We start from the raw sequence: 21,473 nt of genomic DNA on the forward strand, positions 1-21,473 counted from the left end.
TAATCCCTGATGGCGTGCGGTTGGGCCGCTGTCTCGCTTCTCAAACGAAACCGTTTGCTGCCTCTCGCCTGTATCTTCCAGTCTCTTTTCACTACCTTCCGTCTGTGCGGATACCCGACCCTCCTGCTGAGCTGTGCTACACTGCGAAAGGGTTTCCACAGCTCCCTTTCTCCCGGGGGTTGATGTCCGCCATTGCAGCCGGCTGGTATGCTGAAAGCTGGGGAGACGGTGCGAGGGAGAGGCTGATGGTTGCAGAGAAAAGTAAACAAATTGCGGTGTAGTTTGTTTCTGTGGTTTGATGTTACTATTGCTTTCATTTTGAATCAAGCGCATGTAAAAATCAATTGTTAAATTGGTGAATGTTGTCTCTTTTGTTCATCTTAATCTACAGGAACGTGTATGAACAGGGTTCAATCATGTAGATGCTGGAAGGGGAATCCATCACATGCAGAAATTTGCTTTATAATCGTCGTGGTGCTACTGTACCAGTCTGTGTTGTTCTGTTTTTTCTGTGTTCTGCTCTCCCTGTCTGCCTCCTCCCCTCCTTTCTCCCTCACCCTCTCCTGTGTCTGTGGGTGTGGCAGCAGCAGCAGCAGAGTGGCGCACCTGTCTTTGATCGACTCATCACCCTCCGGCTTTATCACCCTTCTCTCTCCACCAATTTCAGCGGCCGTATCCTGCCCCCCCCCTCGCTGCATGTCGAAGTGTCGTTGAGCAAGATGCTGAACCCCTACCCTTCATGACCAGTTGGTGCCTTGCATGGCAGCCTCCACCATCAGTGTACGAATGTGTGTGTGAATGGGCGAATCTGACAGGTGTTGCAAAGTGCTGCGAGCGGTCAGTAGACTGGAAAAGGGCTTTAGAAATGCCAGTTATGTCCCGTATGGTGGTACACAGTGGCGTTCTTTGTGTTTTACTGATTACTTAAGTGTCTCGTGTTTCAGTGATTTTTTTTTTTTCCTTTCCAACCCTGCCTGCCTACCTGCCTGTCCACCTGCCTACCTGCCAGCCTGGTTCACAATTACACATTTCAGTCGGGGTATCGTCATTGCAAAATAAAGCGTTTGCTTTCTGAACCATTCCGTCTCTGATCTCCGCATTTTGGTCCAAAGAAAACCAAAAGACGTAACAATTATCTCTTGTTCGGATGGTTTGAGTCACAAGAATTCTATAAACTTTTGTGTCTGCAAGAGAGCAATTGTCATCACTCGATGAGTCACCTGTTGAATGTCTTGGTATGCTGTTGCTTGGAACCCCAGACATTCTCAGATCCTTCACTTCAAGGGTAACTCAATCAGTTTTACACAGTAACAAACAGGTCTTGGGGAGAACTGTTGCTGATGTGAAAAAAAAAAAAAAAAAGTTGTTTCAAACCATTTGTGTGTTCAAAGGAATCTGCATGTAATCTGATGATCTGCCTCCAGTGATGCCTCTCCGTGGCTAAGTTACATTGCTGGTGATGTAGGCGGCAGGTTTTGAAATGAATGAGGAATATATGGGTGGGGGTGGGGGGTGGGGGGGCAGTATCTCTACATCCGCTGTATCGACTTTATTTTTAAACCAGTCCATAATGAGCCCGGCAGTGTTACAGAAGTGCACCACTAGACCAGCGGACGGCTTTTGTGGGTGGATATGATTAAAAAAGCCCAGCTTGGATCAGGTGAACCACCTGAAGGAGATCCCAGAACTGACCAGAGGGCTGAACTCACGCTGTGGTTTGAGCTGCCCTAAGAGCCCCGGCTGAACCTCTGTCTATTGATGTTCAAGGCAGGGTGGATATAAATGCAGGGCCCATAGTAAGGACTTATCATCCTCAATTATGATTTATCTGGACCTATGTTCTGACCTCTGATGTAAGGCACAAGTACAGAGTATTCTTTCACTTGTAATTGGCTGTGATTTTTCACGTACACCGTACCACTCAGCACCATCCTGAGTGCAGTTCATATGCCTTACGTAACAGAGGTCAAAACACAAGTCCAAATAAATCATTAGCGGGGATGATAAGTTCTCCAGTACGATTTTAACACATCCCAGTGTATATACGATGATAATAAAGATGTTAAGGTAGTTTAATCCACAGCAATGCATCGTCTGTGTGTCTCTAAATGGTCAACTTCTTGTTTTTTTTTTTTTTTTGGTTTTTTTTTTGCTTTGCGATGATGCATTTTCCTGTGAATCCACGAGGGGTTTTAACTAGTTGTATTTAGATTAAGAAGCATGAGAATTACCACAGCCCATAAATACAAGTCATCCTTCAATTTATCACAAACACTCACATTCAAAATCACCAAATTTGGAGATATGCAGTTGATAAAGAGGGGTATGAAAAAAAAATGTTATTTGAAAAGCATCAAGTCACTTAAGTTTTCAAAGACAATGTGTTGGAGTGTAGAGAGGACTAGAAAGTTCAATACTAGAGTATAATGTTAAATTACATGATGAAGCAAAATGGACTTAGTGTATGTTCCACATTCTACCGTCATTTCTTCAACAGCTACGTTTAAAGGTTGTATTTCACTACATCACTATGGCAGTTATGAATTTAAAAGCATTTCGGAAAAAAGTTGGCTTTGTTTCGTTGGCTATGTCCGCACACAGATGAACGCCGACACACAAACATGCCAAACATCTTTCATCATTTTTCACCTGTTATTCTGTTCCGGTGTGACGCGTAGATTTTATTGAGCAATCCAAGTTAATGAAGATCTCAGTCATACTGAAAAATGGTGTGTGTACAGTGTGTGCCTTGTTTGTAAGCACAATATGCATCAAGATGACTGAGGCCAGTGTACCTGAGCCTGTGTGTGGTGCCAAGGCACTACATCAGAGCCCCCGCTGAGGGCTTTGTGTGATGTTAATCCGACTGCACGTTACCGTACTATAAATAACATGAATACACGTACAAGCACACAAACACACCCACAGATGTTCTTAATGGGCCTGCTGGCACATGTATGTATCCACACATAGGCTATATAGTCCCTCACACAAACACACACACAAGCAACACCATCATGCACAGACCCAAACACACTCACTTTCACAGCACTAAAAATTCCAAAGACAAGTTTACTTTTCTCTCCAGCTTTGGCCTACGGATAAGTGGAAAAGGAAAGCACAGACGACAAAAAAAAAAAAAAAAAAAAAGCCACAGCCAGAACAAGCAGACAGTAACGTGAGAAAGAAACAAGGGACAGAAACAGGAAGTGGTGTAGTCAGGAGGAACTGGGCTCTGTGTCATCATGGCAAACCAGCTTCATTTCCAGGGAAGACATGAAAAAAAAACAAAAAAAAAAAACAAAAAACTGTATTTCATAATTCATCATAGAAATATATTCTAACTAACTAAGAATGAGCTCTAGCTGCCTGGATGATCATTACAATAGGCATAATTCCAGATTCCAGGGCTAAACCAGACATGATCCAGAGCTGTTTACAGATGGGAGGAGAGTTCAGGAGAGTACTTTTTTTTTATTTTTTTACATTTGGGATGAAAAAATAAATAAATAAAAAGAGATCTGCGGACCTGACCGTCACTGTAACATTGACTGCTGCCTTGAGCTGGATTGGCAATGGTGAGACGGGAACACGTTCTCTGTTTGTGCTTTTGCTGGCTTAGGTAGCTTGCGGCTAGCGTACAGTAAAGTAATCAGGCTTTGTGAGCACGAGTGCAGTCAAACTGGCTATACAGGAGGTAAAACAACCACCACTGAACAAACATCATTACCTCATCTGAATGTCCACAGACGAGGTAATGTTTTAACCTCAAATTTGTTCTCATCCTGCGGCTTCCCCATCCTGAAAGTAGCGAAGGCTACCTCATTAAACACACAGTTACCTTCAGTGAACTTGTGGGTTCCTCTGGATTTTCACAGCACACAACTACACAAAATAAATGTTTAAGATATAGATACATGGAGATATTTGAACACACAATTCCTACATGTTATATCCTCTAAGAAAGTGAGAAGAAGATAGTGGAACAGCCCCTTCATCTGGATCTGCACCAAAAGTTAATATTGATCATCCACATTGTCACTATCATTATTATTATTATTATTATTATTATTATTATTATTATTATTATTATTGTTATTATTAGCTTTGGTATATGGTGCTGTTAAGTTAGAGTACATTTGAAGGATATATATATATATATATATATATATATATATATATATATATATATATATATATATATATATATATATATATATATATATATATATATATATATATACATTTTAAATCTCTTGATTCTTCTTCTTCTTCTTCTTCTTCCTCTTCCTCTTCTTCTTCTTCTTCTTATTATTATTGTGGGGTTGTAGTAGTTGTAGGCAGTGTGTGGGCTGCGGTCAGGGCCAGCCCCGCAGACGCTGGACAGAGGGAGTCTGTCCACGCCTTCTTCACCCCACGCTGTCTCCTCACCGCGTCCGGACAGACACACACTGCTAACTGACAAGGTAAGACAACACTGCAAGGCTTCTATTATCAATTACAATGAGTGGAGGCACCGTCGGGACTCTCGTCATTTTGTTTTGCTTCAACTCGTTGGTACAGATTTGTTAGTGAGCGCGTCTCTCTCCAGTGGTGGCTGTCTCCAGCTGTGCGCGCGTGTCACTCTGGAAAAACGCGCTGTTTGCTCACTCCGTGTCTGTCTGAGAGTAAAGCGCGGTCACGTGCGTACGCGTGTTCACTGACGGCCTCGGGCGAGATGTTCTTTTTTCCAAATATTTACGGATTAAAAGGCGCTTTTAAAGTGACACACTTGCCGCGGGAATGACCCTCTCTCTCACACACACAAACACACACACACACACACACACACACACACACTCATTCACACACACACACACAGACACAGACACTCACCCGCAGCTCTGTAGCATTGGAGTTGTAATTTTTTGAAGAACTGGACCTTTATTGAATACAGTAATCCAGCTGCCAGATGTTTTACTGCATGGCCTATATGGAAATGTGTAAGTGTAACATTATGCTGTTCTGTGTTGCTGCTCCTGTATCCCCGAATGCTCCTGGGTGTCATTATAAAGCACACAGACTTGGACTATACCTTGCAGCTGCGGCAAGAGCAAACCTAACACGGGTCCCTGGTCCTTGAACTGAGCTCCGTGACCCCCAAAACAAAGGACATGCATACAAAACATCATTCTTTTTAGACCTTAACCAACACTGACTTGGGTCAAAATAAATGTATTCCTAGAGGTAAAACATCATTTAAAATACAGACTTTATGTATGTGCTTCTTAATGTGGCTAAATGAAACTGAGGGTGTCAGCACCCGCACTATGTATATGAAAATGCAAAACTGGTGACCAAAAGCAGAGCAACTCCATTCTGGAAATCCATTGTTACATCAATAGATATAAAACGTGATATTTCAATCAAAGTGGCTGCTTTATAATATCTCACTAATGACGTTTTGTGTGTCTCCCCAGGATTTTCAATGGCGGCCGGCTCTCCGTGCACACACCTGCTTCTTCTTTTTCTGCTGCCTTGTTTCCTGACGGCGTTGCCTACCGCCCAAGACGACCTGCTAATCAACACTAAGAATGGGAAAGTTCAAGGGAAGATGCTTTCGGTGTTAGGTGGCGATGTCAGAGCGTTTCTTGGGATCCCTTACGCGAAACCACCGCTGCGGAAACTGAGATTCAGACCTCCAGAGCCAGTAGCGAATTGGCAAGGGGTGAGGGATGCCACCAAATTCCCAGACTCCTGCTACCAGCTGCAGGATACGACCTTTCCAGGTACAGATACATGTTTACAGGAATGGATACGATGGTGCTGTGGTGTTGTGTACATGTTCTGTCAATTGCTGTAGTGGGATAGTATTATTATGAACTCGATATTGACAGCATTTCTTGCAAGTAAAAAAGCATTTTATCAAAATGTGCAGTGCATTGAGCACGGATGTGACCGTTGCCGCTCTCCTAACAGTAAGGAAAAACCAAAATTACGAAATTTCGAGCAGTCATCTCTTCTGAGTGACTGTTCGGAATGACTCATGCGTTGATGTCAACTGATGAAATGTCGAAGGAGGTGCAGCGTCCAACATCCACACCCCAAAGAATTAATCTGTCCTTGGGAGCAGTTCTGGGGATTCACAAGAGAAAAAAAAAGAATGTTAAATGTTCTGGCGTTTAGTCCCTATTTGAATAGTTAAAGCTCTGCTTCCCGGAATCCAACTTGACAGTGTCTATTTGTTATACTGTCTCAATGGATACCCGAGCCCAACCCATGATAAATCTAATGACATCAGTGCAACCTCATCAGACTTTTAGAGTCACGGTAGTACTTCGCGTGACTGGTACACTGATCTCCACAGTCGATGGACTGCACCTTAAAGTTGAAACTTAGTGGACTCAAAACAGAATGACATGCAGTTGAAACCGGTTGAGTGGATGACCGAAGTATGACAAGGCAACAAAGGACTCCATTTAAGTTGATGTCTGAATAAATTAGGACATTAAAAGGGGCACGTTCAAACTCTTATCATTTACATTGACACAGGCACATTGATGAGTTGAATATGTGAACAAACAAGCCCTTCTCAGAGTGTAAACAAAGTAAAACAATATGAGGTTGTGTTGTCCAAAGAGAGTTTGTTCATTACATTGGTTTAGGCATAACATAATCAATCAATGCAGATCTTTCCCTACCCTTTTTCTCTACCACAAAACCACACAGTTCAAACTTTAAATGGCCACTGTACTAACTTTAGGTCAGGCATTGCATTGGGGCGGTGGCATTTATATGATACCCAGTCACACACACACACACACACACACACACACAAAACAGTGATTGAAGATTTATTACAGTAAAATCAGATGTGAATGAAAAGAAACAGTCGGAGAAAAAAAATAAAAACAGTGCGTCTGTTTGTAAACATTCATAAGTGCACAACCCACAAACTGAAATTGATATGATCCCCCCCGTCCACCCATGTGAAGAATCAGCGCTGGGGTCATGACAACATTTGAGCTATTCATAGACACAGCCACCTGTCAGGGGTTGCTCGGAAGCCAGTTGTAACCAGCGCCAGGCATCTGAACAGAGGAGCTGCCCAAATGCCCCCTCCAAATATAGATGCTGACAACATAAATAGAAATGGACAGAATATGTTAGACTGCTGTTTTCGCTTTGGACAAAGCAGCGTTCATTAAGAGGAAAGCAAGCCAGGGTAATTGACTTATCACTGCCTCTGTAACTGTTTAACTCCACATATTGCTCGCAATAAAGTGTCATAATAAAGTTGAACTCAAACTTTTGACAGATCTCGTGCCCTAAAGATATGAAGGAACAGAGATAAGACTATCTTTTAATTGCTTGACAGCAGTCACAATCAGTCTCCACTGACAGTGATTAATATCATCATACTTCCCAGGGTTCAAAGGTGCAGAGATGTGGAACCCAAACACTCCTCTGAGTGAGGACTGCCTGTATCTAAACGTCTGGTCCCCACGTTTCAATAAAACCCAGGGCTCGGCACTGGCTCCTGTCCTCGTCTGGATCTATGGAGGCGGGTTTGTTGGAGGGACGTCCTCTCTGGACATTTATGACGGTCGCTTCTTGAGTAAATCTGAAGGCGCTGTCGTGGTATCAATGAACTACCGGTAAGAACTGAAGTAAAGTGAGTGAAGAAGTGATGGAGTCCTTACTGTATGGAACTGGAAACTATTTGATGATTAGCAATGAGGGGAAATTCTCAGAGCAGGTTTTTGTTCCCTTTTTAAATGAATTTTCAACTGAATCGCCTCAATAAACATCGGCAATGTACAATTTCTGCATCCGATGGATATGCCGAAACTTCAGATCATTTATGTTGCAACTTTTCTTAGTGCTGTGCTTATGTTCTGGTTAGGGTTAGGCACAAAGACGCATGGTTAGGGTCAGGAGAGGAAAATGTTTTACCCTAAAATAAGTGATTTGGTTGCCACAAACAAGGCTGGAGACACCCCGACCTATGGCAAAAAAATACCTGGTTTTATCTACATTCTATCCTTGCCCACAAAGGAAGTTGCATTAGGTCATCAGGTACTGCTAGCGGGTTTGTGTGCATAAAGCAGAGAAAAGAAATTTGTAAACAGGAAAGACATGGTACCACTATGTGCAAACTTTGGGTTACGGCTGATTCCATAGCTAAATGTTGAATCCATCTCCAGTTAAATGCTGTCACCAACTCTCCTCATCCCATGACAGAGTGGGACCTTTGGGTTTCCTGTCACTTCCTGACAACAAGAACGTGCGGGGCAATGCGGGCCTGTTGGATCAGCGCTTAGCCCTCCAGTGGGTAACCAACAATATTGCCGCTTTTGGAGGCGATCCTTCGCAGGTAGAATGTTTTCCTATCCTAAAAATCCGATAACATGATTCGTTTCGACGGTCAAAAAACAATGAAAACAAGCTGCCGGGCTTGTGATATGTTGTTGTTTTCCCAGGTGACTCTGTTCGGGGAGAGCGCTGGATCAGCATCTGTGGGCTTCCACCTGCTCTCTCGAGGCAGCCATGGTCTTTTCCATAGGGCCGTGATGCAGAGCGGCTCCCCTAACGCTCCCTGGGCCTCAATCAGCACAGCCGAGGCCTGGCGCAGGTAGGGTGCATTCGCCCCGGTGCTAATTGTTTGGATTTGTTCATGTTCTCTCTGACACTCTATGTGATATGTTGGGACACGTTTGTATTTATTGGCTCATCAACTGTTGTAAAATGTGATGTTAAAGAGCAGAATAAATGCTTAGTCATGATTAGGTAGCGTCGACGCGCATAAAATGTCACAAATGAGGACTCAGAGGGTATAAACATTAAAACTTTTTTCTATTCATAGCAAGGTGTATCAAATAGTCAATGTTAATGCTTTTGAGATATTTCCAAGATATTTTTTAAATCAAATTTTAGAGTAATTCTTTGACAAGTCGTATTTTTTCTCATTCAATTATGTTAGTATAAGGGAATGTAGTGTGCATGTGGTCCTGTGCAGATGTGGGTTTTATGCAGGAATATGGTTATTTGAGTGCTGAATTTACATTTTAAGTACAGGTATAAATTGAACAAGACAGTGTTAGATTTGCAGCATCAGACATGTGGACTCCTCATCCAGAGGAGCACTACTCATTTTGACAAAAACGGAAAAGATGGATTTTAAATCATGATTTCATAAATCATGTCCTGGTAAATTTTAAAATTCACGGTTGCGTACACATGTGGCTTGATCAAACACTCTCAGTGTATTGGCTCTTTTGCTTATCGCTTCGTTTAAATACGACCGGCTCTCCATCCTCCCATGGTCTCCCATTCTCAACTGTCATTTCTTCTGCCACTTACTGCGCCCTGCACACCCAGGTCCACAAAGCTGGCCGCGGCGCTGGGCTGCAAATCTAATCCAGCTAAACTGGAGGAGTGTCTGCAGCAGGCTGATCCCGGGAAAATCACCTTGATGCAAAGTGAAGTTCTGACGCAGCCTGCGCTCTTAGGCCTGTCCTTCGTCCCTACCGTTGATGGAGTCTTTCTAACAAATACTGTTGAGGTACATTTACAGTTGTGTTCATGTTGCTGTCACATCCAGCACTTTTCAGCATTTCAGTATCAGTTTTATTCAAGCCCTTCATTTGAAAATGTCTTGCACCACAAACACCAAACCATTTTTTTTTCTCCTGCAGGAGCTGCTGAGTGCCGGTAACCTCCCGAAGAAAGATCTGCTGTTAGGAGTAAACCAGGATGAAGGGACCTACTTCCTAATGTATGGGGCACCTGGATTTAGCCTCAGTGGTGAGAGTCTCATCACCAGGAATGACTTCCTGACTGGAGTGGGCCTCACACTGACGAATGCAAATGAAGTCACGAAAGAAGCAGCCATTTTCCAGTATACCGACTGGACGGACGAGAACAACGCAAAGGGAAACCGTGACTCACTGGGAGCTATGTTTGGAGACCAAGACTTTGTTTGTCCTCTGCTAGAGTTCGCCTACAGGTAAAGAGAAGTGAAAGGTGGTGTTTTTACAGTAAAGGATGCGTTCAATCTGTATTACGGCATTCAGACTGAGAATGCAAAGGGCTGTGTTGGTGGGCTCTTGTAGTTCTTATACACCAGAAGGGGAAGGACCGGAGGTAGTAGGATTATAAAGCACTGCCACAACCTCAACAATCGACTATTCCAGCTTCTGTGGCCCTGGGTCCAACACTGAGACAGGACGAGAGAAGACAAATCTTTCCTCAGGCCACCTGGATGGTAAACTGACTGACTGACTCTCTGACCTCTGTATATCCCCAGCTCTGTCTGGCACAGGGGAATCCACCTCTGTCTTTTCTGCAGGGAATCCTTTGCACTGTCCCACACATACATTTATACATCCATATATATTTTACGTACCATTTACTTTTTAAACATACTGTCTATATATATAATATTTTATATATATATATATAAAAAAATATTATATATATATATATATTTTTTTTTTTCAAGTAATATTTCAACTCATCTCTCATGACTTGGGAGGAAATCCCATTGCTTTTCATTGCATACAGTATATTATTACACACAACAAGTCTTATCATTTTGAGTTTTTTGTTTTAGATACCAGTGAGATGTCTAATATGGTCAACAAAGGCCAGTTTGCGTAATCCCTGACTCTGGAGGTTTATCATGTGCCAGATAATCTGGCAATCATTTTATGTTTCGTCAGGATGAGCCAAGGCCAGTCGCCAGAAAAAACTAAAAAAATGTTGGCTAGTAACGTCTCTGCAAACGTGTTCACATTTGCACATGTCATTGGCCACCACACTGACATTTCTACAGTGAATGTCAGGTTCACTTTACACATCTGTAACCGAGGAGGAGGAGAAGGAGTTAGGTCACAAGGTTGCCAACTAAGTGACAGCTGTTTAAGCTTACTTGTCACTTAAGTTGTTTTTTTGTGTTTAACCTAACCAAATTATAGCAATGCCTAGTCACAACATCAAATTTTAAAAACATGCCCCAAAAGAAACGTCAAGCTTCAACTTAAAGAAAAGAACAGTGTCAGTGAGAACAGTTTGCGTGTGCAAGGAGCGCTGCTTGTGTGTGGAAAACAGTGTCCCTCTGGTGCTCTTAAGCTTTGGGATCTAGTTCAGAATTGTTGGAAAAAAATCTTAGGCACTGACGAGGGTGATGAATTATAAAAGCTAGAGAAATATGACATTCACTTTACAAAGTGGTCTATCAGCGATGTGCTCTGTCAATGGTATTTGATTGTCCAACGCAGGGGCTTGCAGGATAAGGTTGCTTTGTGTCGCAGCAGAAATTGATCTCTTTGTCGCTGTATGACCCTGCACTTTTGTTTTGGCACCTTGCTTTGTCAAGGCAGTTCTGCCGTTCAAAGGAATGATGGGGGTTGCTATTTTCTCATGCGGTGCTGCTGTTCCTTTGAATGCAGCCAATCCAACTGGGGTTTTGGGTCTCTAATATCCTACGTGGTCTGTTCCCATTCATTGTGGTTGTTGGGTATGTTTGTATCTCATTAGTCTGACTCAGTTCAATTTTGACATTTTTCCCGCAGGTACTCACAACACGGCGGCAAGACCTTCCTTTATTTTTTTGACCACCGGTCGTCCGTCAACCCTTGGCCAGCGTGGATGGGCGTCATGCACGGCTATGAGATAGAATTTGTCTTCGGGATGCCGCTGGATGCCTCCCTGGGATACACGAAGAATGAAGTAAACATGACCAAGAAGTTCATGAAACACTGGGCCAACTTTGCCCGGACAGGGTACGCATTATCATACAGACAATCGGCCATTCAAGCTGTGCGAGGACCCTCACGACACTAACGAATTGTCCCCATTGGCGTTTTTTTTCTTTTTGGTCAGGAATCCAGGCAATGAAGGAGCCAAATGGCCCGTGTTCACCACTGAGCAGCAGGAGTACGTCACTCTGAACGTCAACCCTCCGCAACAAAAGACGATGATGAGAGCTAAAGAGTGTCGCCTCTGGAACAATTTACTACCAAAAATACAGAAAGTCTCAGGTAAGACAAACACACACACACACCTATCTGCCTCACGCATATTCTCAGACACACACACACACACGTGCTTTCACACATACTCAGAACTCTTTATAGTTATCTAGAGTAGGAGGTATTGCATCAGGCACTGCCAGGGAGGCGATTTGCCGTGTTTAGCCTGTGGAGGAGATTTGTATCCCGGCTTGCTCCTCCTCTGCTTCAGCGCCGTTCTGGAGGGCTGAGTGGGAGGGGAGGAGGGTCCGTCATCACTTTACCGAACACCGATCACACCCAGAGTGAATAATGCTCACACACCTCTCCAGAGAAGTCATAATTTGCAGTCTCTCTCACACACACACACACACACATTTTGTCACCATCTTCATCCATGATGACTCGTCCTCCGTTATCTCCACTAGAGCTGTTAAAAGTAAGACTGGTTCTCCAGAATATGACATGTTTTCAGAGGAATTACATAGTAAAAGTCTCTCTGCCTTCCTCTTCCTCCACAGATGATCTGCAGGTTTGTAATACTGCAAATGGGATAATACCCCGCTCCGATTACGTGTTCCTCCTCATTTTGTTGGCTCTAACCTTAATCTTCTGCTAGAGTGAAGAGACCTGCCCCGGGATGGGCTGTTTCAGACAGCCATATACAACAGTTTACATTAAAAAATGCACAGCAAGAATGATCAAAACTCTGTCTTTGTAGACGTTGTATGTATGTATTTGTGTTTTCCCTTTGTTTCTACAATAACCATCTCTGCAGGAGCAGTATTTCAGGGTTCGTAAATTCAAACTGTCATAATGGAACGAATAAAACTCTTTGTTTTTCCTTTTATTGTACAATGAACATTAACCAAATAGTGGCTTTTGTCAAGGGAATATTAATTTCTGATTACTAGTGAAAGGTTAAATAAGCAATCACGGAGATTCCCAGGTCACCAAGCCCAAAGCGTGACTATACAATGGCCTGTGAATGAGACTTAACAATCAGCTCTCTGACAGTTAATGTTCAGCTACTTATATTTTATTTTGTCTTTCTTTCATATGTTTGTATTGAATAAATGGTGCTTACCGTAAATGCAGATGATCTGAAGTGCACTTGTGAATATAATGCAGCAGCTCAAAGCAGATGTTGGAATTTCACTTTCACAAATTGAATTTCAACCTGCAGAAGATGCATTATTTCCTGGCCGTCATTTAAGTCTGGCAGAAGAATAATGTTACTTTTGCTCATCTATGAGGCCGCATACAGGAATCAGGACTGCCCTGGATTTGTATTGATGCACTGTCTATTGACCATACTATGATCATTAAAGATAAAATGTTGAAGATAATGTTTGGGCTGTTCTTTTAATCAATTGAGATGTACGTATGCATTACACCGACAGACTCTAGGTTGTCTGATAGAAAATCACACGTGTGCCTCCAGCAACCACAATATAACTTGTTCCTTCTGTTGTACATGGACATACGTATTTCTTTGTCTTTGTGAGGGAACGCAATATCTTTGTTGCCATTAGTACGTGCTGAATGACATTTATTCTTGTCATCAGAAGCGTTCCACAGTTTAGCATACGGCGTTACTGTTCCACGTTCTGTCACTGGCGACAGTAATGTGATAATAAACAGTGTCGCCGAGCAAAGGTCACGGTGTTGATACAAAAAGCTAATGAGATGTTGTAGAGAACTGAAATGCTTTAGTTGAACGACCTTGAACGCTATTTAAAAATCCTCTGGTGCAAAAAATAATGACTTTGTTCAAGCATCTGTTACAAAGTGTGTGAGTACTGTTTTTTCAAAGTCCTTTAAAGTCCTTTGATATGACTCTGACATGTTACGTACCCACCGTTATTTGTGACAATTTGTGTTTTTTTTCTGCCAAAATGAACCTGTTGTTGCTAAATGCCAAGCAATTTAGTTTCGCCGTAATCTGTTTGGATCCCTATCAAACGTACACATGCATGCAAACTCGCGCACAGTAACTCGGGCGCTTTTTTCTACTTGACCTTTTGAAGTGGCTGCTCAAGAGGATGTGGCGTATGTGCCTGCGTCCGACACTGTCAACGGGAAAAAGAGGGTTAGAAGGTGAGACACATACTGAGAGTGGGGAAGTTGCGACAGGAGTGCATTTGGCAAAGGTGGCCCTCTTGAGACATGACCGTCAGCATTAACAGTGACATCACCGCACACTCCTCTCTGAAAACGTTGTGGTATCTTTCCAAAGAGAATCACATTGTCTTCAGTGTGCCTCATCCATAATGGATGAAGAAGAAAGAGAAGAAATAAAAAAAAAGAAAGACAGCGAGGTAGAGAGAGGGCGAGAGAGAGAGAGCGGGAGAAAGAGAAGACTACAGAGACTAAAGGAGACGAAGCAAAGGGGATCTTTGTAAGTGATTATGAAGGAGTCTTTGAAGGTACAGTACAGGAGTTTCATTTCATCCTTGACTGAGAATCCTCACTATGTTAAGTCAAGGTGATGCTCCTTTTCCTTGTTATGACCACAGGGATCAGAAAGAGCCAGGCCGAAAATGAACAAAAAAGACAGTCAGCGGTTTTGACCTTCTTCACAGCCCCCTCGAGTGGGAATGAAACCGTGGGACAGCGGGGGGGGGGCTGCATCTGCTCTGTATTTTGGTGGCTCAGTAGGCGGACAGGTGCGATAGGTTGAGGTGGCAATAATGTGGCCACAGGAGCATTTGTCTTATAGACCTCTCCAAAATCTTAGGGAAAAAAAAAAACTGTATTAATTTATTTCATTCTGTGCGTAGAGCAGTGGACGGACAGAAAATGAACAGTTTTACTCCCAGCTCTGTAGCTCAGTTGGCGGAGCAGGTCGGCCATTAACTGCTGAGTGGTGGATCGTTCAATAAGTCAGAGTGTTCTTGAGCAGGAGAAAGAATATCATATTGCTCGATGGCCGGCACTACGTCTGTGTGTGAACAGATAAATGAAGGGCACTGAATGTCTGTTGTTATTCTTAGGTATGAAAGCGTGCAGTGTGTACTGTAAGTGCTCTCACTTTACCGCGATGGCAGACATATCTGATTGTATTTGAACTTTTAAATCTTGGGAGATGATTCATCGACATGTGAATCATGAGTGTTGATTCAACATCGCACTATAGATATTTGTGTTCCTGTATCCTTTACAGTTTCTATGAGCCATCAAAAGCTCAAGTCGTGCAAAAAATGTACGCTCAGAGCAAACATAATACAACACAAGTAAAAACTGAACCCTAGAGAGAGCCTGTGAAGACTCCACGCCTGTGAGGTTGCTCATGTTTTTTGTTTTTTTTTCCAGAAAGAGAACATAAATGTACAGATGCGTAACAGTACTGAAAATCTATCAACAAGACTATTCTAGTCTAGTCAACAGTCATGTGAGTGTCTCTGTGAAGAAGTACTTGTAAGCACAGCGGTGATTTTAGCTTTGTGCCAGCCTGGCAATGACAATGCGAACATGCTGATGTTCAACAGTTACAATATTTACGGTGTCAACCATCTTATGCGTTAGCATCAAACATACAAAGAAAATCTATCTATGAAATGTAAAAATGAAGTCAAAATATCTGTCCCATATCCCGTCAGCTAACCCGGTGGGGGCAGAGTTTCTGATCTACACTGCAGCCTATTAACTCACAGTCAAGCTGGGGCTGATGGGAGAGTCAAATTCTTGCAGGTGTTTGGTCATAAATCCAAAATTATTAGACAGAAAGGACATTTTTGACCAGATGATACCACTGTTGCACAAAATACCACATAAGGCATCATTATCAACTCATATTGCCAACGACTTATGATAACCTGGTTAGAACTTGCATTCTGACTTGTTGTACCGGAAAGTGGCCAACTCAAAGTACAGCGTCACTCCCAGCTCTGACTTAGAGGTAAATGGAACACATCATCATTTTGTTGTTACAGCTACAGACTGTAGCTACAAAATTGATATTGACAGAGAGAAAGACTCCTTATTTCTCGGTAACAATCTGTACACTTACAGCATGAGTCATGCGTTGTGTTCTGACTTAGAAGTATGTGAACGTGGGTTTTCAAATGTGAGGATAAACGGAACAGTGCTAAAAGGAGGAACTTCTGAACTTTATGTTCTTGATTGTTCTTTTTTTTCCCTTCCCCTTAAGCTCTTCAGCCGTTGTGTCATTACACTTGAGAAAACTACAGTTTCACCACCAAATTATACACGAGTGCTGTTTTTTTTGAAGGACGGACAGCTGCTTCACGGGAGGTTAGTTGTTTTGACTGATGTCAGCGCCACAGTTTAGCTCTCAGACAAGACACTTTGACAGATGTCACGGGTGAGCTGTGATTAATGCGCATGACACTGACAGCTTCATTAATTAGGAGGACAACACCTCCCACTGCGTGTCATGTGAAATTACTGTTACCAATCCCCAGGCATATAAGGGCAGGACACATTGTCAAAATAGTGACAGTGCTTGACGTGAGTGACAAACAGCACTGGATTCACTACAGGCACAAATATGGGAAAAGCTTTCAAGGCAGTTCAGCTGTCAAAAAAAGGTAAAATGTTACTGAATCTTAAAGCTTTTGTGGTTCCTACCTCTTTGTGTTTAAAATATTTATTTTTCAAAAACTTTCCTTTTCACATGGAGCATTCTGTACTGCATGATGTACCTTGAAAAAAGTTGATACAAATATATGTCCTCAAGTTTGAGCTGACATCTCTTTCTGAGGAAATATTTCACGGCCGGTGAAAGGCAGTGGCACTCTGTGGCTTATCTGGGTCCAGTCAAAAGTTCAAGCAATAGAGTCCGCATATATTGAAAAAAAAAATGTTTTTTTTTTTTTTTTTTTTGACAAACATCCTTCAGGTCCCTTCCTGACGCATGATCAGGCCATCAGAGAGATGTCCTGCTTCCCATCTGCCCTGGTGTCTCAATCGGTCAGCTGTTCCTATTTCACCGTCCAAAGGAGGCACCCACTTGGCATCTGGACCAGGTGCCTTATCTGGTGGCTCCTCAGCTCTGAAATGGCTTCACTCTGAGGTGCTGTGATGAAGGCTGATGGGGCAAAAGACATCAGGCCAACTTGTTTATATTAGATGAATTGTTTAAAAAAAATACTGTTTTTGATTGTTTCAGTACACACTACACACTTTGTAATGTATTAAGAGGGCAGCCCTATTTACTGTACCACGACAGCTCGGTCTCCGTTGCTTGCCACAGCATCATCGGCGGTCTCTACTGCTTTTACTTCCGCTTCAGTTCCGCCCCCCGAATATTTCGGCCAAAAGTCGAATCACCTTCAGGAGTTCAACGGCACGCAGCCGCGTCCATGACTGGTGTGCCTGTAAAATGCAGGATTCAGCTGGTCTGCAAGAGGCATTTCAGACATCCCCTGGAGTTAACCAGAAAACGCTATTTAACACCGCGGCTATGTGAGAATGAGTCTGACCTCAGCTGTCGGGTGTGACGGAGGCACCCATCATTCAAATGAGACAGGCGATTAGGGGAAGGACAAACCCAGACAGCTAAAGAGAAACAGAGAGAGAAAGAGGGACGTACGGGAGGAGATGGGCATATAGGCCGTGGTGATGTGGCAGAGCATAAAAAATGATGGTGGGAGGTGGAGGAGGAATTGGGGATCCAGCAGGAGGGGTTCACCCACGGTAGGGGAGAGAAACAGTTGACGGGGATAGAGAAAAGAAAATGCGAGGGATAAAGGGAGGGAGGATGACTCCTTTTTCATGCACACCAAGAAAAATAAACACAGTGGCCTGGAAGAGAGAGGAAAAAATACGATAAAGAGACACACAGCGAGGGAAATGAAAGACTGAAGACTTTCAAAATGAGAAGGGGATTTCGTGACAGTGAACGATACAAGAAGAGGCAGCCGCCTTTCATCAGGCTGCTGATGAGTGGAAGCGGGGAAAATATAATAGCATCATTTCATGGAAATTGAAAAAAGGTCCCGGAAATGTTTTTTGGCAATCACTTTCATGCACACTGTACGGTTGATCGCGGGGCATGGGGATAATTTTTGTTAGGCGCGCGCGAGCAAAAGTACAACCTGGGAGAGAGAAAGCAGACCTCAAGCGTAGCGTTTACATGACTGCAACTTTTCCCTCACCTCGGCTCAGCAATGAGGCCAAGGTGGATGTGTCATTTCCATAGCGCACACAACAATATGGTATGAGCGTCGCGACACTACTCTCTTCCCCACCCGTCATCCTCTCTTTAATGAAAATTATATAATGTCTTTGCAGCTCGTTTCCTTTAAGTTGCTGCTTTATTTAAAAAAACACAAGTCTGCCACTGGTGGAATGAGACAGTTATATCCACTGACTGATGGATGCCTATGAGGTAAGTCTGGGTCCAATACAGTCACACCCTGGAGAGATTACAACCTGCAAAATACAGGTAATAAAATCATTTCCACTGAGGTATTATCTTGAGATGAAAGTCTACTGGTACTTTACCCCATGACTTAAGAGACTGTATTTTAACAGCTATGAAAAGCCCAAGTTTACTCTCGACAGCCTTTCTTGTAACCAAGCAGAGCCTCAAGAATCACTGTCCTTGATTATTTAGACATCATGATATGCTTCAGTTAATCAGACAGTAAAACGCGACTGGTATTTGCAAGAATAGTAAAAAAAAGAAAAAAAAAAAAGGTACTGAAAATAGCTCAAAGCCATGGAAAGGTTTAGGAGCTGGGTGGAAATCAATAGTGGATGTAGAATAGGAGGTGTTGTGGGAAAATACTGAGCATGACTCCTCTTCAAATACTGTGGGTTGTATATTCAAATGGGAGGAGACTCCGATGAAAATAGACGCAGTCTGACGTGTATGATTAATACTGATGTCGGCTTAGGAGAAAAGAGTGAGAAAGCCAAAAGAGAGGCCAAAGCTCATTGTCTCATATTGCCTAAAAAAGGCGGTGGAGGATACAGAGGTCCGGATGAAAATAAAGTCGTCTTGAAAGGTCTATAAAAAGAATAAAAGCTTGAGAAGAATCTCAAAAGCTGAAATGCACTTTTAAGACGGCCCCTAACTTGAGCTCCTCATTTTTCAGGCTTCTGTCAAGTAGCACTCAGTCACACGCTTCACTCTTGGTATCCTGACGTAAATAAAAGTGGATCATCAGGGCGAGTTCAATTCTGTCCCGAACAACCAATCCGGTGAAATTAATCTAAATATAAGGTGTTTAAATATCAAACTTAAAAACTTTCTACGCGTTCATGTTTTCAGTCTGTAGCCTTTCTGTTTACATTCTGACTCGTCTGAATCATTCAGGAGATCTGCTGCGCCGGCTGTTAGGACTTCCTGTTCACAGTGTATAGACAGAATCCAGCTGTATCAGGTTTGATACAGAAGAAAACATCTGAATTCCAATTATCTAATCATTTCCAGTCAAGAAGTGAACTAAAATGTCAGGGCTCCATTTTCATATGATTTCTAAAGAGCTTCAATGACACCGGGGAGCCTGGTGTCGCTGTAAAGGCCCAAACACACCACTGCTGATGCAGCACACATCAAAACAACCGTCTCTATTATTTTCTGTGTAAAACCTTGAAGCGAAAGGATGCAACAGAAGATTACTTTTTTCATAACTGTACAGATTACACTATCTGTGCACATCCATACAATGTCATAAAATCAGCATTAACACTAAATCCCACATGTTCTAAGTCCCCACGCTCGTGGACTACTTTAGATAACCCTAACCCCAGATTGACCGCACAAGCCAACAAAACACAACTTGATCCATCGCCAGCCTCACCCTGGAACATAATGGTGGCAAAAAAAACCCAGAGTGAGCATGTCTTGCGCACAGGAATGGCTTTCCAGCGTTTAATTTCTTGCTCCAACGTAAGCCCTGAATCAGTCAGTCAATTTTTATTTGTATAGCACCGATTCACAACAAAAGACTCATGACTCATGATTGAGCAGGTCTAGACCATGCTCTTCACCCAGCATTTCCCCCATGAGCAAGCACTTGGCGGAATCAGACTGGGCACTCTCTATGAAAATGTGCTCCTGGGGAGTGACACACAGTGAAGGGCCCCAGGCCACAACTTGAACCCGGGGCCGCTGCAGAGAGGACAAGGCCTCTGAACATGGGATGCCCACTCTCTGGCAACCCCCACCGGCTGCGTCTTGAGTCCGGCATGGCGCAGCACTGCCGGGCAGCTGGGGTTGTAAGGCTGAGGAGTTCCCGCCACAATTACAGAATCCTGTGCGACCGCAGTTACAGATATGTGTTACAAGTCTTCCCAACTGAAGGATTAGAGGAAGTCCTTTTTTTCTTGATTCGTCTTCTTGTTTTAGATTTTTGAGCTGGCCTCAAAAACGAGTGTTGTATTTTGAAAACGAACCGTGTTTTATGTTGTTGTTTCGGCGTGTGACTTCCTGTCTGCTCTGTGCTGAATTTGGCTGAATTGTTGCACCGTGCTCTGGCAGAAACAGAATCTCTGCGTTTTATCTTCTACAGAGGGATCCGGACTGCTGGAGCTGACACGCGACGCAGCGGAGACGGTGGAAGTAAACTCAGCTCAGCTGCCATGGTGGAGCAGTGACGGAGCGGAGCCGGACCGGACACAACTCTGGTGGAAATTCGGGGTAACTGCAGTGAATTGATGAAGACATGGCACTGTCCGTGGTGCTGAAGTAGCAGGCACTTCGGCCACTGTGTTGTGTTTTCCTGTCAGTTTCTATATGTATGTACATCAATAACGTTTCCCCTTCATGACCAAAGTGACAACATGTATTTCTTCTTTTTGCAAAATTGTAAAGTAGAATTGTCACTTATGGTTATGTCCTTCTGTGGGAGATGTACTGTACACGGTTGTTGGGCCATCCTTACTGTTAAAAATGAAGAAATCGGTGGCTGCTTTACTTCTCAGGAACTGGCTTGGCTACATGCCCAAAGTTAACAGATAGCAAGCTTGTCTAACACAAACACACACACACACACACTTGTTGCCTGTTTGGAGATGCTGTGGGTGCAACGCACTGCAGGCTACACTTGAGGGCAAACCAGATGACGTCAGATGCTGTGATACCGGCATGGTTGGAGGCTCCACCGTGTCGGAGTCTAGTAGTCTGCTGTGAAAATTGCTGTGTGAGTCAAAGTTCATCACTTGTGCACTGTTTGCTAATGCGGAGGAAGTGAGCTGCTCTTGTTTTTAATCACCACTCAGGGTTTTTTATTTGTGTAGAACCGAGGGTAAAACAAATATTTGTCTCCCAGTGTACTGTGAGACCAAGCTTTACCACAAAATAGAATGAAATAGATAAACTGCCAGCTTACTCCATGGAGGAAGGGGGGATGAGGAAACTGATCCGATGAGGTCAGCTGGATGCAAAATGAAGTCATGCATCATATTACAGATATTAAATTGGTCTGCTTTGTCTAATTTTATATTTGTGGAAATTAGCCACCTCCCCACCTTGAAGGAAAGCAGGCCTCGTCTTCTCCTCTCTGC

General features: G+C 43.2%; 1 protein-coding gene across 1 annotated transcript; it reads left to right on the forward strand.

The window, feature by feature from the left end:
- The first annotated feature begins 4,339 nt into the window (after positions 1-4,339).
- On the forward strand, positions 4,340-13,342 carry LOC119012960 (acetylcholinesterase-like). Its single transcript, XM_037087228.1, has 10 exons — positions 4,340-4,466; positions 5,460-5,768; positions 7,409-7,637; positions 8,224-8,356; positions 8,463-8,614; positions 9,361-9,544; positions 9,678-9,988; positions 11,556-11,765; positions 11,866-12,023; positions 12,515-13,342. Exons 2-10 carry the CDS (start codon positions 5,468-5,470, stop codon positions 12,610-12,612), a joined length of 1,776 nt encoding a protein of 591 aa, XP_036943123.1. The 5' UTR covers positions 4,340-4,466; positions 5,460-5,467; the 3' UTR covers positions 12,613-13,342.
- The last annotated feature ends 8,131 nt before the right edge of the window (positions 13,343-21,473 follow it).

This window comes from Acanthopagrus latus, chromosome 2 (assembly GCF_904848185.1).
Source record: "Acanthopagrus latus isolate v.2019 chromosome 2, fAcaLat1.1, whole genome shotgun sequence".
Classification (NCBI taxonomy): Eukaryota; Metazoa; Chordata; class Actinopteri; order Spariformes; family Sparidae; genus Acanthopagrus; species Acanthopagrus latus.